This window comes from Myotis brandtii, unplaced genomic scaffold (assembly GCF_000412655.1).
Source record: "Myotis brandtii unplaced genomic scaffold, ASM41265v1 scaffold57, whole genome shotgun sequence".
Taxonomy (NCBI): domain Eukaryota; kingdom Metazoa; phylum Chordata; class Mammalia; order Chiroptera; family Vespertilionidae; genus Myotis; species Myotis brandtii.
Window position 1 is genome coordinate 1,193,296 of NW_005370133.1, and position 17,331 is coordinate 1,210,626.

The 17,331-nt window shown below is 52.5% G+C and overlaps 1 protein-coding gene across 1 annotated transcript in view; it reads right to left on the minus strand.

Moving 5' to 3' along the window:
* Nucleotides 1-249: 249 nt before the first annotated feature.
* Nucleotides 250-17,331, minus strand: part of CDCP2 (CUB domain containing protein 2) — an 18,498-nt gene continuing 1,416 nt past the window's right edge. Inside the window, exons 2-7 of the mRNA XM_005878662.2 lie at nucleotides 12,035-12,382; nucleotides 9,229-9,564; nucleotides 7,932-8,285; nucleotides 4,484-4,662; nucleotides 1,319-1,651; nucleotides 250-905 (exon numbers count right to left, since the gene is read on the minus strand). Of these exons, the coding sequence (XP_005878724.1) occupies nucleotides 1,328-1,651; nucleotides 4,484-4,662; nucleotides 7,932-8,285; nucleotides 9,229-9,564; nucleotides 12,035-12,382 (1,541 nt within the window). The 3' untranslated portion in view covers nucleotides 250-905; nucleotides 1,319-1,327. The remainder of the gene's footprint in view (nucleotides 906-1,318; nucleotides 1,652-4,483; nucleotides 4,663-7,931; nucleotides 8,286-9,228; nucleotides 9,565-12,034; nucleotides 12,383-17,331) is intronic.

A 17,331-nucleotide genomic window follows, 5' to 3' on the forward strand; every position in this document is an offset into this window, starting at 1 on the left:
GTTGACTATTTTGTGCCCAGAGCCTGTCACAAAACAGACACAAAGCTGGAAACCAGTGGGTGTTTGCTGGGTTGTTGAAGGAATTGTAATTGGACTACAGTTTTTTAAACTGGGATCAGTGGTCAGCTTGGTCAACGTGGAGATTTCTGTTATTGTGGAAGGACTTAATTGAATGATTTATTATGCAAATATAAAGGTGAACAAGGGAAAGTATTGTATTATAAAAACATTTTTTATTTCTTTTTCATTAACAAGACTGCTCCACTTCTTGGTATGAAGAGCTCTGAGGAGGCATGTGTCAATTCCTCAGGTCTTCTCACAGGGACCCAGCCCCTGCTCCTGTGGTGAAACTTAGAAAAATGTGAGTGGACTGGAGTAGCTCTGAGTAGACTGGAGTAGCTCTGAGTAGAGTGGAGTTGCTCTGAGTGAAGTCCAAGGGCAGGAGAAGGTCCAGAGGGCTCCACGAGGACTCATTTGCAGGGGAAGGGTGGTTTGTGATCTAAGCTCAACATCGGAGGTGAGGAGGACAGAGACACACAGGACTTCAATCAGCGTTTCAGTCAAGGATCACAAGCTATTTTAGGAAAAACGTCAACACCACACCAGTCCCTGGCCTCCAGCCTCACTGTGAAGCACAGTGTGGGTCTGCCCCAGGTTCATACCGGGGTCTGACCCTGTGGGGCATCGCCACCTCGGTGGGCAGGCATCCACCAGGATGCACACAGTCAGTCTTCAGCAGGAACACCATGTGTCAGGGCCCGAAACGACAGTGCTAGGTGGGGTTTCTGCTCCCTCTCTGTGTTGTGGAGTTTGGAGGCAGGACTGGGCTGCGTTAGACAAAGTCCTCAGGGTTCTTGGGTCAGTTCGGGAGAGTGAAGGCCCCTGGACGGATGCTGAACTTCCTGCTAATGAAGAGTTGGGGTGTGTGATTAGTTGGAAAAATAAGAGATGCCCTTATTTGTACCCCGAGTTGGTGAAATGCTCTTACAAGTTACAGGACCAGTCAGCGTTATCCACTCTGTCTCTAGCGACAGTAACACACCCAGTTCTTTTATATTTTTGAAATTAACAACAGCAGTTGCATACACATGCGTGCCATGCTGTAGTTCACAAAACTCTTAGCCATTCAGGCTCTTCTCTGAGCCTCCTGCCAGCCTGTGAGGTAAGCATGGCAGAGTGGTGGTCCTTAGGAGGCTCAGGCTCAGAGAGGGACTGTGACTTGCCCATGGTCACCAACAAGTCGTGAGGCCCGGTCCCGCCCCTGTTGTAGGGTTCCCAAGCTGCCCCCCCCAGGGCGGGGCAGGTGCCAGGCCCCTACCTGGCCTGCTCACAGCAGCATCAGGACCACGATGGCCATGACCATGAGGACTCCGGCCAGGATGCAAAGGCCCAGGAAGACAATGTCACTGGTGTCCTGGGCCACCAGGGCCACAGGGCTCTCCGGCTCCTCCGCCTCGTCGCTGGGTGGTGCTTCCTGCAGGTGCTCGGCCGTGGCAGCGTAGGGCCCAAGCCAGTCGGAGCCGGACAGCAGGTGCACAGAAGCCTCCTTGCGCCGGGGCTCACAGAGGACCTCGTACTGGTGGATGTCCTGCCCACTGGCCGAGAAGTCGATGTACAGCGTGCTGACGATCACGGAGGTGTTGTTCCTTCTCTGTGTGGGTCACAGGGGTCACTCACACCTGAAGGGGCCCAGAACTAACCCTGTCCCCCTGGGCATGTGGGGACTCGGTACCAAGGGGGCAGAACCAGGAGCCCAGGCTCTGTCCCAGCTTGGTCACTGACTCCCTTCCCCCCCGTAGAAGTTCACTATGAGGGTGTCTGGAAGGACAGTATCAGATTGGATGGGCCAATATTTGCTTTGGCTTCAAAGAGGCAGGTCTATGACAGATAGTGACAGTAATCACGGGGACATCCGCCAAGTTCTAGGCTTTGTATCTTCAGGGCATTTAATTCTCACAACCCTCTTTTATTAGTACCATTAACATCCCCACTTTACAGGTGAGGAAACGGGCCCAGAGGTTAAACCCCTTGTCTGTGGTCGCACAGCACACAAGTGACAGGGAACATATTCTCACCCAGATCTGCCCAATCCTTAATCAGAACATGGAACCGCACAGTTTCATCTCCCACCCTGGGCAATTTACAGACGTGAGTACTGAGGCCTGGGAAAGGCAATAGCGCCCGGAACTATGTCCGGAAACCAAGGCTCCTGCCTCCCAGGTGGAAGCTCTGTCCCTGCTGTTATGTGACTTTCCTTCTGGAATCTTTTCTCCCACTTATGTCTGCAGCGATTATGTGTCCCTGCTGTGGAGTCCCTGGTCACCACGGTGGCACCACCTTAAGGTTGGGAAGAGGTTTGGCACCGTGTTGTCCTCCCAACCCCCACGGATGAGGAAGGCAGGAATCAAGCTGCCCTGAGATGGTGAGGTGCTCAGGCGGGGACTGGGGGGCAGTATTTATTTATTTTTAAGCATATTTTTATTGATTTCAGAGAGGAAGGGAGAAGGAGAGAGAGTAGGAGAAACATCTATGATGAGGATTGCACGCCCCCCTCCCCACCACTGCCACCGAGAATCCAGCCTCAACCTCCTGGTTCATAGGTTGATGCTCAGCCACTGAGCCACTCAGCAGGGCAGGGGGCAGTATTTAGATGGGCAGACTAATGTGGTCTGCAGTGATGCAGGGCTACACTCCTACCCACCCTAACTCTGCAGCAGCCATACACTCTTCAGGTTGCCCAACTGCCCCTGCCCAGGGGTGGCACCTTTGAGATGAGGCTTCTAAGAACCAAAGCTGCCTCAAACAGAGCGAGCAGCGTGAGAAGTTCCATCACTGGACACTTCGGAGAAGGGAGTTTTGTAGACCAGGTGACCTTGAGGGTCTCTCCCAACTCTGGTTTCCCAAAGGCCCTGAGTCCATGTCCCCAAGGAGCCTTGGCATTTGTGTCCTCGGCCTATCAGCTGCCACTCTCTCTGAAGAGGATGTTGTCCTGGATTTTTGTAACAGAATCAGGACATGGAGCAAGAAAAAGGACCTGAGAGGGGAAGGGGACCCGCAAAGGGCCGCAGTGCATCTCCGTAAGGAAGGTAGGAAAATCATACGATGGGGAGCGGGAAAGGTTTTGATGAGTGAGAGGCTGAGGAAGGAAAGGCCACGCGAGATGTTACAGCTGTGAAATCAAGGCTGCGATGTTTTCTGCGACACACAGAAAGGCTGCCATGGCTCCTAGCCCTGTGAGCCATGCACCCCGAAAGCCGCTCAGTGCGGGCACTGCTGCTCTTGTCTAAGCTCTAAAAGCCTTACACTAAGAATCCGCAAGACTGAGGTTCTCTGCTTCTGTTTCCATGATACCAACTCCAGGACTCTGTGATTCCAAGGTTCTATGATTCCAAGGTTCTATGATTCCAAGGTTCTATGATTCCAAGGTTCTATGATTCTGAAGTCCCATGTTCTGGTGCTGGTTCCATGACTCAGAGACTCTGCTTGTGAGTTCCTCCCCCTAGATTACACAATTCCTTGTTTCTATAATTCCTTGTCTCCATCATTTCATGGTTCTGTGGAACGTGTTCTGCCCCAAAGATAACCCTGGGGGATTTAGGTCATGGAGTAGGGGTATGGGCAGATTATCTTAGCAGCCAACACTACCCCCTATCCCCCACCCCTGCTTTCCTTCTCTCAGATCAAAAGGCTGTGGCTGCTGGGAGGCAGGGGAAGCAGGAGTGGGCTGGAGGGGCCGGAGGGGCCGGTAGCATACATTCGGCTAATGTTGGGGGTGGGGAGTACCGTTTGCTGGAAAGCATGTGATTTCTGCCAGACCAGTCTGGCAAATCCCCAGATGCCAAGGCTGGGGGGGTCACCTTGAGAGAGGCCACTGTTCCTTCTCCCCCTCCCCCCACCTGACCTGTCCCGGAGAATGCAAACACCCAGGGTGCTTGGGGCACTGCTCAGCGACTCTGAGGCCCAAGCCTGGGTTTAAGGTTTCCAAAATACAAGGATCGTAGAAAAAATTCATTTGCAAGCCTCACTGCCTTTGGAGGGAGGTGGATCCTGTGACTTGAAGGGCCCTTTTGTTTTGTGGAGCCCGGGAGGATTGGCTCATAGGGCTGGGGGAGGGGCGGCAGGAGGCGGCAGGGCTCCCCCAGCTCTGCCTGTGGAGGGGCGAGGCCTGGGTGGCCCTGGACAGCAGGAAGGCCTCCAGGGATGCTCAGCCACAGGGCCCGTGGGAGGAGCCTCCAATAGGGGCGTTTGGTTGGGGCGGGTTGTGCTGTGAGCCCCTCTTCTCTGTCTCCCTTATCTGAGCTCTTTGTTGTGTCTACACTGAGCAAGTTTGCTGAGGTAAAGCCAAGAGGGGCTGAATTTTGTACCCAGACTTGTGCAGTCACCGGAGCCAGGAAGAGAAGCTGCATTCTCAGGAATGGCAGCTGCCTTTCAGCAGCGGTCAGAGCACCTCGGTCACGCCTGCCCTCCCCTCTCCAGCCCCTACCTGCGATTCAGTGCCGCAGGTGTCGAAGCGGGCCTGGATCCGGAAGGTGCCGCCGACTTCCTGGGCAGCACAGCGCCGGCTGCCCAGGTAGACCTGGGTCTGCCCCAGAGGGGCCAGCGCCTGCGTGGAGATCAGGATCTGGAAGTCCATGCGGGAGCAGCTCACGTTCATGGGCACAACTGGGGACAGGAGGAAGGAGCTGGAGGCCTTAGGGGCAGGCACTCTGACTCCCACCCCCCAAACTTCCACCCGCGGGTGGCGAATGGGAGCACTGAGACCGTAGGGGGAAGTTCTATGCAGTCCTATGGGGAAGTTCTATATGCATCACTCCGTGTAGCTCCATCAGACAATGCGCTGCCCATCAGACACCATGCCTGCCTCTGAGCGTCCTCTGAGCCTCACACAGAGCTTGGCAAGCACAGTGGGTGCTGAGTGAATGAATGAATGAATGATTGAATGAATGAATGCATATTCTTAATCATGATAAAAGCTACTGTTTGCTGATTACTTCGCCATGTGCCAGGCAATTCATTCATTGGTTAACAAATATTTATGGAGGACCTACTATGTGCAGGCACTATTCGAAGCACAACAGATACAGAAATGGAGGGGAAAACCCAGCCAGACATCCCTGCCCCCTTGGAGCTTACACTGTGGCCCTGCAAGGGGACAATAAATATGTAAAATACAGTAAGCGTCTGAGTGGTCTGAGGGCAAACCAGGCAAAGAATAAAGACAGCGCAGAGTGCGGGGGCGGGAAACAGCGGTGAAGAAAGCACTCTGCCCCCAACCCCCCACGATGACCCAGGAGGGGAATGTGACTAAACCCCCTCTACAGCTCGGGAGGCGAAGCTCTGGGAGGTGAAGCTGTTTATTGGGATCTTAACCATCCAGCCTGCAGGATTCAGAGGCCCTGATGTCTTCACCCTCCCTGGGGCCCCCTGCTCCCTCCTGGCCAGGACGGTGCGGCTCAAGTGCTGGGTCTGTGCAAGCACACACACGTGTGTGTGTGTGTGTGTGTGTGTGTGTGTGTGTGTGTGTGTGTGTATGGGGCAGTGCCTGCTGGGGCGAGTGCAGGAGAAAGCAAGGGGGTGACTGGTGGGAGGAGAGGGAAGGTGCTGGCAGGAAAGGCCTGGAACTCTCAACGCCTCCCCGGGAAATGCCTCAGACATATTTCAGCCTCTGGTGTCTGGGCAGCCGGGATTTATGGGCCCGCCGTCTCCCACGATGATCTCGGTGGCGCTGAACTGTGTGTCACCTCTGATTGATGCTGGGCTGTCCTCTAGCCCGGAGGCCGCCGGCAGCCTGGGCCACATCTGGCGCCTTGCCCAGCACGAGTGCCCCTGTCTGACCCTGGGCTCCCACCAGACCCGGGAGGGAGGTGGGGTGGGATGGGAATGGGGGCTCCTGCCCCTGAACAGGAGCCAGGATTACAGCTGCCCCACCCTCAGTCTCTAGAGGCACCGAAGCAGAAGGGGCTTGTCTGAGATCTCACAGACCTGGGAGAGGACCCAGGCCGGAACCAAGACTATGGGAGCCGAAAGGGACTTTAAAGGTCCTTCAGCCAATGTCCTCATTTTACAGGTGGAAATACTGAGACCCCCACCCCCGGCGCCCCCAGAGAGAAGGCAACTTGCCAGCCAGCTGTGGCAGAGCCCGTGGCACCGGCTCTCCAGAGTACAATCTGAGAAGGGGATCCCTCTCACCCGGGGCAGTTCCCTTCTCCCAGTTCAGGGATGGAGCTGATGGAGGCCCAGAGCAGGTGGGTCTGCCCAGCTTATTTCTCTGCCACTAGGGGCTGCAGCTCTGCTGTTTCCTTCCGCCAACTCCTCTTGCCTCTGAGGTAAGGAGAGAGGAAAGATCTTTCTAATGACGAGCAGGCCTGAGGCGCGTGACAAAGAGAAATCCACCTTCAGCAAGGACGTCCTCAGAGCCAGGCTCTCTGACCTGTGTCACCGCATTGCATCTCAATGGCTGCCTGTCCGGGGCGTTCGTCAGCCCCTTTTACAGATGAGCTCCGATGCGGATGGATGGTCAGTAAGTGGCAGCATTTGGATGTTGGCCCCGGTCTGTCCGAGCCCAGCTGTGGGCCCCCTCCCTGGGGCCCGGCTCAGCCACACAGGGAGGCCGGGGAGCGAGTTCTAGTCTTGGCTGTGCCACTCTCTGCCCATGCAGCCGCAGTGAAGGCCTGTCCTCTCTCCGCACCTTTGTTTCCACACCTGCACAGCAAAGAGCTTCCGCCGGGTCAGGCAGAGGGCAAAGTGGGTCCAGGACACAGGCATTTCTGGACCCGTGGCCCAGGGAATCCTGCTGAGAAGAGGGGAGGAATGGTGAACACGGTCAGCTGGCAAATCTAACTGGCACTTTGGAAGCTGGAAAAGCTGAGTAGCAACTTTCCCGACCTCCTCTGCCCTTAGGCCTGGCCACCTGACCAAGTCCAAACCAATGAGACCAAGAAGAAATCTTTTGACGGCTTCTGAAAATGATGTCGCTTTCCTGAGAAAAGGACATTTGTGGCTGGCACCTCTCCTACCTTGTCCAGCCTTGAACATGGGTGTGATGCCTGGAGCTGTGGCAGCCATTTTGCAGTCATGAGGCCAAGAGAATCCAGAGAAGCTGGAATAGGTTGAGTCCCTGAACCAACACAGGAGCTGCCTGACTCCAGACTTCTTGTGATGTGATGAAAACAAAAGCCATTTGTTCAAGCCACGGTCAGTCAGGGTTTCTGACTCGAGCCAGGCTTGTCGGCTTCTATGTGGTTACACCAATTGCTTACCATAAATAATATTACCATATATATATAAAAGCCTAAGCGACTCTACAACCAGTAGCTATGATGCACACTGACCATCAGGGGGCAGACTCTTAATGCACAGGCATGGAAACATGAAACAGACTGATGAATCTTAGAGGGAAGGGGGGCAGGGGCGGGTTGGAAGAGATTAATCAAAGATCTTATATGCATACTAGAGGCCCGGTGCACGGATTCATGCACTGGTGGGGTCCCTCGGCCTGACCTGCGGGGACTGGGCTGAAACTGGCAATCTGACATTCCCCAAGGGGTCCCGGATTGCAAGAGGGCACAGGCCAGGCCGAGGGACCCCATTGGTGCATGAATCCATGCAACAGGCCTCTAGTATTTTATATTACCTCTGGATAGAGGCTCAAGATCAAGAGAGGCCAGAGGCCCATGGAGGGAAGAGCCAGATGAGAAGGGATGAGGGATTGCAGAGTTGGAAGCTGGAAGATTAGGTCCCTGCAATCGTGGGAATCAGCACGGGCCACACTGGTGCAGGCTCAAAGGTCCCAGAGGAGGCGCTGGTGGTGGTGGGGCCCGGGAAGAGGATAGGGAAGCCAGTTCGTGGGATGGAGGAAGGAGGCTGCAAAGACCTGGGACCCCAGCCTCACCGTCCCCTCCAGCACACCCGCCCCCTGCGCCCCCGCTGACCTCCAATGTAGGCCACAGAGAAGCCCCTGCGGGAGGTGCTGCGGTCTGCATGGAGCAGAAGCAGGAGCTGGTTGCGGCTCGAGGTGACCGGCGGTGGCAGGTGGCGGCCACACCAGCTCCCCAGCAGGGGTGCCTCCTCGCTGGCCCCATCGAAGGCTGCCAGATGGTCGAAGTCACAGGTCTTGGTCAGGCTGTTGGGCCCTTCCAATTCCAGGTCCAGGAAGAACACCTTGACCCGGTAGCCAGGAGGCAGGCGGATGGTCCAGTGGCACCGGACGTTGTTGGGGTAGGAGCTGGGGTACTGTGGGCTGGAGAAGTTGCCCCGCACGGCCGTGTACACCTCCTGGCATTCCCCTGGGGAGGAGGGGGTGGAAGGAGCAATGGTGAGAAGGATGGGGACTGTCGCTTTCTACAGCTACAGTTTGAGCAACAGTCACTATAGTGGTCACAGCACCACCCTGGTAGATTGTGGGCACCATGGCCAGAAAACCAGGCAATGGATCCCAAAGCCTGCGTTAGCCTGAAGCTAGCTGAAAGCCGGGACTCTCATTCCTATTGGCGCTCCCCTTCATGAGTGTTGGCTCTGTTAGGAATGCAAGAACAGGCCCTAATACCTGTCCTCAGAGCCCAGTCCAAACTGGGACGTGACAATGGTGTTCATGACCGGACCTTGCCCCTTTTCTCACTGCCCCTCACCCACCCTACCTTCCAGCTAGGACTGCAAGCACAGTGAACCCTCTCTGTCCTCCAAGCCTTTGCACATGCAGATCCCTGTGCTTGGAACACCCTTCCCTTCCTTCCGCCTCTGGCTAACTCCTTCGGAGCACTGCCTAATCCTCTCCTCTTCCCGGCTGCCATCCATGATTTTTACTGTCACGGTCTGTTTCCTTTTCCATCTCCTCCTCTGGATGGTGCACACCCAAGGGTTCATTCATTCACTTTACTAACAATTAATTGAATACCTACCACATGGCAGGTGCAAAGATAAGCCCATAGGAACTCCCAGTCAGGCAGGGGAGACCGACAGGCAAACCACACACAGAAGCGGTGTGTTAGAGCCTTGCTAACACTTCTGTAAGGAACTGAAGGAGGGGATTGATTCTGGGTGAATCAGGAAGGCTTCACAGAGGAGGTGGCATGTGTATGCCTTGGCATCGGCCAGGCAGGAAAGGATGTGCGAGAGCATTCCAGGCAGCGAGAGGGCAGAAAGCTCAAAGCCCAGAGGCAGGGAGGTGTGCCCTCTCCCCCCACACGCATGCTGGGGAGGCAGGAGCCCAGCGCGCACAGGCCCTCCTACCTGAGAAGTAGTAGGCCTTGAAGCCCCGGCCTCCGATGTTAAAGTCGGACTTGAAGACCACCTGCAGCTCGTGGCCCCGTGACACCAGGGTGGGGGGCCTGGCACGACCACAGTAGTGGTGCCCGCGGGTGGGGCCCGGCACCCCCAGCACAGCCACGTAGTCATAGGTGCAGTCCGCACTGCCCTCCACCTGGAAGTCCACGAACACCAGCTTGACGGTGGCGGGGCCGGCGGCCCGGATCACCCAGCGGCACTCCGCGTTGTTGGGGTAGTTGTTGGGGTACTCGGGGCTGGTGAGGACCCCCGACAGGCCCGTCAGGACGCCACCACACACATCTGTAAGCGAGCCCGGTTGAACCAACCTTTCTCCTTCCCCGTGGATCCCCTCCCAAGGGAACCCACACCCCAACATGCCGCTCCCACAGGCCTGGGCACCTGGTCGCCATCCACCGAGCACTTGCCAAGTGGCAGGCACAGGCCGGGGCTTAGCGCCCGCACCACCTTTGTAAACCTTACTGTCACGCTGTGGTGGGTGTGCGGGGGTTCGGGTTAGTTTCCCACCTTACAGTCGAGAAGATGGAGCCCCAGGAAGTTTGGGTTCACCTGGGCTCTGAGACAGGATTTGAGCAGTGAGTTTCTGTGGGAGACACGGGGTCCCTGTGTGGGGAGTGAGGGAGTGAGGGACACTAAAGGGAAGGGGAGGGGAGGCGGCCACTGAAGGGCCTTGCCAAGCCAGCTGCGGAGCCCTGTGGGGAACTCTGGGGACCGTGCAAAGCACACACCTCAGTGGTGTCACCTAAGAGTAGGGAAGTGGGGCGTTCACACACCGACTCCCGGGATCCAGGCCGAGGGCTGCTGGGGTAGAGGTGACCAGCGGAGCTTCACAAAAAGCCCTCAAGCAAAGAGAAGAGGAGGTTGGCAGGAGTCGTTCTGGCAAGGCCCAGGGGACATGGGCAGGGTCCTGGCAGCAGGTCACCGGTCTGGTAACGTGGAAAACGGGTTGACTAACTGCAGAGCCTGTGCACGTGACCTTATGATGTTCACTGTCCCCTCCTGCCAGGCCAGTAGGGTACAGAGGCTGAGATGCCTGAGTTCAGGAATGTTATTAAACCTCCCTAGCAGGCGAGGAAACTGAGGCTTAGAGAGAGGAGCTGATGAAGCAGAGATAAGGCTTGAAGTCTGAAGACAGGTGTCCTCCCAACTCTGCCTCAGATTAGCTGTGTGACCCTGGGCAAGTCACTCAGCCTCTCTGAGCCTCATGGGAATATTGGAAATCATAAAACCTGCCCAGCCTGATCTACTGGCCTCAGATTCATGCACAGCCTGAGAAGATGTATTGTGACCAATACAACCAGGAGATGGTTGATGATGAATGCTGGGACTAGCTGGGGGCCCCAGCTGGGAGGGGCACCCTCGGATGTATTTCCCGGGACTCCAGAATCTCGCCCCAGGGCTGTGTGGACCGAGTACCATGCTGAGCAGCTAAGGACTTCACTTCGGAGCTGTGTGACCTTGGGAAGGCACCGTCTCTCTCTGGTGTCAGATGTACTGTTTGTGAAATGAGAGGACAGGTTTGACAATCTGTGAGATCCCTTCCAAGGCTAACACCCTAGTAGACTCTTTGAACTTGTGCTCCGGGGCTCCCCAGTGGCCGTCTGGAGCAGCCATGACAGGCAGCTGGTGCGAATTTCATTCTTATGCTGCATTCAAATAATGTTTTAATGCTGTGAAAGGCAGAGTCCACAGTTACGTCTTACATGTAAAAATGTAACTCATTGGAGGCCACAAATACCGACTTACGCCTTCAATGATTGGCTTATAATAAGCAAATGTTAAAAATATGAGCTTACAAAATAAATGCACACCCTAAAATGCCGCCTTTATCTCTCATATATCAGGGATTAACATAAGATTCCATTTGATACAAGGATACTGCTGTTTTAAAAAAGGTTGGAACACACTGCCCATGGTATTATGACTTGGACAGCTAAACATTCTAAAAATCTAAGGGTCTAAGGTTCCAAAACTGCTATTAAATCAGTCTGTGATTCTTGTGTTTTAGCAGCTACAATTCTCTGCCTTTAAAGCCAGAGAGAGCTGGGGCGCACCTGAGCCCCCCAACCCCACTGCTGTCGGCCGACTGTGTGCCAGGAGCCTCAGGTGGCCTAGTGCTCCCGTCCCGAGGGCGTGGCTTTGGCCTTGGGCGGAGGCAGGGGGTGAGTTTGAGCAGAGGAGCCTGGGGCAGGGCGATGAGTCAGGGAGAGAGGCCAGGAGAGCCAGGCCTCTGCCCCCTCGGGGACTGCGGGGCAGCTGCCCGCCTGGCGGAAGGAGGGGGCGGGGACCCCAGACCGAAGAGGCGAGTTGGGGAAGGCTCTGGGTGGGAGAGCCACCAGGTCCACAAGACCCTGTGCCCCTCCTGGAGGACCTCGGGGGTGGGTGGGGCATGTGCACGTGAAGTAAAGGGGTGCCACAGAGGGGCCGCAGCAGTGACAGCATGGCGCCCTCCTGTGCCCGGATGCCAGGGCAGGGAGAAGAAGGACAAGAACGGAAGAGCACGCGAGGCCTCGTTCCAGAGCACAGTGCGGCCTCCAGGCTCCCAGGAAGAACAGAGGGAGGCCCGGTGATGGCCGCCATGAAGATGGGAGCCCGCAACCCCGAGACTGCAAGCGGAGGCTGCCTTTGCCCCTGAGCTACGAGAGCCGGGTCATCCGGGTTCCGGAGCAGCCTACCCCCCAAGATGCTGCGCCCCTGCAAGTCTCCCCGCACCTCCGCCCTAGGCCTCCCTCTGCACTGCGAGGCCCCTTGCCTTTCTGGTAGCCTGCGGAGAAGCCGCCGCTGGCCACGTGCTTGTCGGAGTGGAAGACGACAGACATGATATGCCAGGAGGAGGTGAAGGGTGGCGGGGGCACCTGGCCGCAGAACCTCCCCAGCAGGTTGCCCTGGTCCCCCGCAGCCCCATTGTAGATCTCCAGGAAGTCGAAGCCGCAGGTGTCGTGGTATTCCAGGTCAAAGGCGTGGAAGGTGAGAAGGACTGAGGAGCCCTCGGCCACCACGATCAGCCAGCTGCACTCCGTGTTGTAGGGGTAGAGTCCGGGGAAGTTGGGGCTGGAGAAGTTTCCAGAAGGTGCTGAGAGCACCCCCCCACATTTGACACCTGGGGCAAGAGGAAGAATGGCTCAGAGTCAGCACTGGGGTCTTGGGTGGTGGGCCCAGCTGCAAAGCTGGGTTATCGGGGTGGGAATTTTCATGCACCAGGCCTCTAGTTATGTACATATTTGCTTATAGTTTTAAAAAGAAAACAATGGAAGGAAATGAATTATTCTCTGTCGGGGGAAGGAGGAAACAGGCATGACTGCTGGAACCCTTTACATGCAAGTTGTTCTATCATTTTGACTATATAATTATGAATAATGTTCATATAATTTTTAAATTACAAAAAGTATTTAAGTAACCCTTAAATATCCCAAACTGAAAAACTTAACTATATATCTAGTTGAAGGCACATTCACGTGGAGAAAAATGATTTCCACATGACTTTGAAAGACTATTTTGACTGTACATTCCTGGTGGAATAGATCCAAGAATAAAACCACAAAGAAATCATAAAGTATACTCCGCAGACTGACTATTAGTGATAATAGTAAATACTGTCACTGTATTTATATATTGAAATAGAGCAAGTAGGCTGATGTCAATAGCAACGAAGGTTTCAGTGTAACAGAAGAGTGATACAAATACAAAGATTAAGGAAAACCCCGTGATCCTTAATTTGAATTGAAAACATAAGTATGAATTTAAGATTTTTAAATTTCTTTTTAGATTTTTTTTATTTCTAAAAAAATCATTTTGAGTTCTGTTCACTAAAAAGGCCTAAAAGAAACAATGTTTTTAAGATTTAATTTCTTTTTAGATTTTTTTTATTTCTAAAAAAATCATTTTGAGTTCTGTTCACTAAAAAGGCCTAAAAGAAACAATGTTACAATAATATTTTGCACCCTCCGCCGTAGATTAGGGTTATTATGTCCAACTAGAATGAACCAGGGCTCCTTAGAGAACCAGTGGGTCCAGGACAGGAAATATACAAAATACACTCGGGACATCTTGTCACACCAGAAAGCAAAGAAGCTTCCAGAGACTGCTGGGAACGTGTCAAAGATGCCCACCTGCAGGGGCTCCACTGGCCAGACAGGGTACAATTTGAGCATCACAAGAGAATAATGATTGCAGTGGATTGAAACACATCAAATACATAAACATTCATGAATTCATAATACAACGCTAAAGAAACAAAAAAGAAACTCACTGATTTCCTTTAGTGGTTGCTGGGGCATAAACCCATTTTTTGGAAAATTAATATTTAGAGAAAGAATTAAGCATCTACTTTGCCCTTCCTGTTGTGGACTGTATTTTGGGATCACCAAATAGCCAATGAAGGGACACTGTTATTTATAGTTGACTGCAGAAAGAATAACCATGTTAGGAAAATATAATTTTGTAAACCTTAATGAAATAATCATCTTCGATGTCTGTTCTAATCCCTGAGTAAAAAGGTAAATGAGGTTGGGTAAATAGGTATTCCCTGTAAAATTCTTTCAACTTTGCTATATATTTGAAAATTTTTATCATTAAAAAAATGCCCAAAAAAGTCACTTTTATAGGCAATAAGATGAAAGGGCAACCTACGGAATCAGTGAAAATATTTGCAAATCATACATGTGATAAGGGTTGAATATCCAAAATATATAAAGAATGCATACAACCCAATAGCAAAAACAAACGAAACAAAACACATCGTTGGATTTTAAAAATAGGCAGAGAAACTGAACAGACATTTTCCAAAGAAGACATACAAAGGGCCAACAGGTACATGGAAAGGTGCTCCACACCACAAACCTTCAGGGAAGTGCAAATCAAAACCACAACGAGATATCACCTCACACCCATAAAAAATGGACATAATCAAAAGGACAAGAGATAACAAGGGACGGCGAGGATGTGGCGAGAAGGGAACCCTGTGCACTGTGGTTGGGAATGTAAAACGGTGCAGCCATCATGGAAACATATGGAGGTTCCTCAAAAAGTTAACATTCGAACGACCATATGATCCAGCAATCCCACTTCTGGGTATATGTCCAAAGGAAATAAAAACAGGATATTGAAGAGTTATCTGCACTCCTATATTCATGGCAGCATTTATAATAACCAAGATATGGAAACACTGTAAGTGTCCATCAATAGATGAATGGGTAAAGAAGATGTAATATATAAATATATATACACAGAATAGAATTAAAAGAAGGCCATTTTAGCCTGGCCCATGTGGCTCAGTGGTTGAGTGTTGACCTGTGAACCAGGAGGTCATGGTTTGATACCTGGTCAGGGCACATGCCCAGTGTGGGGCATGCAGGAGGCAGCCGATCAATGATTCTCTCTCATCATTAATGTTTCTATCTTTCTCTCCTCTCTTCCTCTCTGAAATCAATATTTAAAAAAATAAAAAGAAGGCCATTCTTTCATTTGAGACATGGATGGACCTTGAAGACAGTCTACTAAATTAAATAAGACAGAGAAAGACAAATACTGCATATCACTTACATGTGGAATCTAAAAAAAAATAAGTCAGCCCTAGCCGGTTTGGCTCAGTGGATAGAGCGTCAGCCTGCAGACTGAAGGGTCCCAGGTTCGATTCCGGCCAAGGGCACATGCCCAGGTTGCAGGCTTGATCCCCAGTAGGGGGCATGCAGGAGGCAGCCAATCAATGATTCTCTCTCATCATTGATGTTTCTCTCTCTTTCTCTCTTTCCCTTCCTCTCTGAAATCAATAAAAATATATTTAAAAAATAATAATTTTTTTAAAAAAGTCAATCCCGGGGGAAAGATCAGCATATATATCTTTCTCTGTTTAAGATATATTCTGAGATACTTATGGTGAAATAATATATCTGAGATTGGCCTTAAATTTGTCCAGATCCCCCCCCCCAAAAAAATGGAGGTGGGGTAGGATAGAAGAAACAAGACAGGCAGAATGTTGGTAATTGTTGAAGATGGTTGTTGGAGACATGGAGATGCATTATGTTATTTTCTCTACTTTGTGTATGTTTGAAAGTTTTTGTAATTAAAGGTAAAAAAATAACCAACACATTCTTGGTCACCTTCTCAGTGAGGCTTTCCCCAACAATGTAACCCTCCCATCCCTATACTCTTTCTCTGCCTTTTCTGCTACATTTTTCTCCATAGCACTCACCACCATCCAATGCACACTGCATATTTGACTTGTTTGGTTCATGGCTAGTCTCTCTCCACAAAAAGGTAAGCTCTCTGAGAGCAGGAATTTTCTTATGTTTTGTTCTCTGCTGTATCCCAAGCACCTAGAATAGTACCTGGCATAAAGCAGGCGCTCAATACATATTTGCTGAAAGAATGAGTGAATGATCTTATAGCATCCTCACAATAGCCCCATAAAATAGACAAAGCAGGTGTTATTGACTCCATTTTACAGATGGAAAAACTGAGGCCCAGAAAGGGAAGTTACTCGCTGTAGTTGTCATCTATTGTTTTGGTCTGCCCAAAGTCCATTTCTCCATCTCTTGCAGCAACACTCCTCCTCTTTTAGACACTGGCTTCCCTGCCTCCATGTGGTAACACTCCTGCCATAGGGGTTGACAGATGAGCCAGCTGGCTCCCACCACTACCGCAGTGACTGGCTGCAAGGTACCTGTGGTCTAGGTCAGGCCAGAGTCCTGCTGCAAAACACCCAGAGGAGAACCCTGTCCTCCCTGGCCCCTGGGCTGGGAGTGAGAGACCTGGGCAGGACCATACTCAGGGCCCATGAGAAAGCTTGTCAGCAGATGGCAAGAACCATGTGAAAAGTGGAAATGACCTTGAAGCCAAGATGTCCTGGCTGAAGGCATCCCTGAGTCCAGCTAAGTTACACTCCTGCCTCCCTCATTACAGAGCCAATACATTCCTCTTTTTGCTTCCACTCATTCAGGTTGGGTTTGCCACTTGCAATCAAAAGCTTTGTGAATAATACCGTTAAGCCCAGCCAGTGTGGCTCAGTTGATTGAGCATCGGTCCCATGCACCAAGAGGTCACCAGTTCGATTCCCAGTCAGGGCACATGCCCGGGTTGTGGGCTTGATCCCTGGTAGGGGGTGTGCAGGAGGCAGCCGATCAGTGTAAGATGTTTCTCTTTCCCTCTCCCTTCCTCTCTCTCAAATCAATAAGATATATATATTTTTTTAAATAAAAAGGAATACCCTTAAGCAAAGTTCCTGTAAGAGGAGAGATACTCACGGAGCATGTGCCCTGTCCCAGGACTGTGCTGATTCAGAATGGGCCCCTCCCTGGGAGCTCACAGTGGGGAGGTGGGGGATGGGAGGGGGGACAGCCAGGCAAATGAGACAAAGTCCTGCAGTGTGATTGTGTCTGGCCACACAGGGGCCCTGGGGTCCAGGGGCAGGGAGGCCAGCCTTGCTGGGGCCAGCACTATTAGAGGAGGGACAAGATTCACAGAGGAGGTGGTATTTGAGTTTGACTAGGAAAAACGAGAAGGTATGTTTGTTGGGAAGACTTGGAGAGAGGGAATGGCATGAGCAAAGGCTCAGACCCACCATCACTTCTGAGCCTCAGTCGTGCGTCTGTGAAATGGGGAGAACGACACCTCCCTTGCTGGGTAGCTGCGAGCAGTGATGGCATAAAGCCACGCAGGCCTGCAAGATGTACACCAGCTCACATCACCGCTCCCTGCCTGGCCGTGAGGTCAGGCCAGGGCGGGAACGGTGTCTGCTTCCTGCCTTTGGGGGGGGGGGGGGGGGGAGGAAGGGAGTCTGTCCAGTAGCTGTCCTTGTCCTTCCCCAGCCAGCCCACAGGACAGGAAAAGCCGTGACAGAGTCGATGCAGGACTTCTATGGCCCAGGAGGCCTGGCACCACCACGAGTGAAGGACTCAGCCAGGCACCCTGACCCACAAGGTCACCCAAGGCCACCAAAGCCTGGGTACTGGAAAATGGGGACCGCTAGTTGCTCCCACTACCCAGGCATGAAGTGAGACACCTGGTGCCCAGCCCATCTGTGCCACCAACTGGGTGACTGGAAAGTTAATC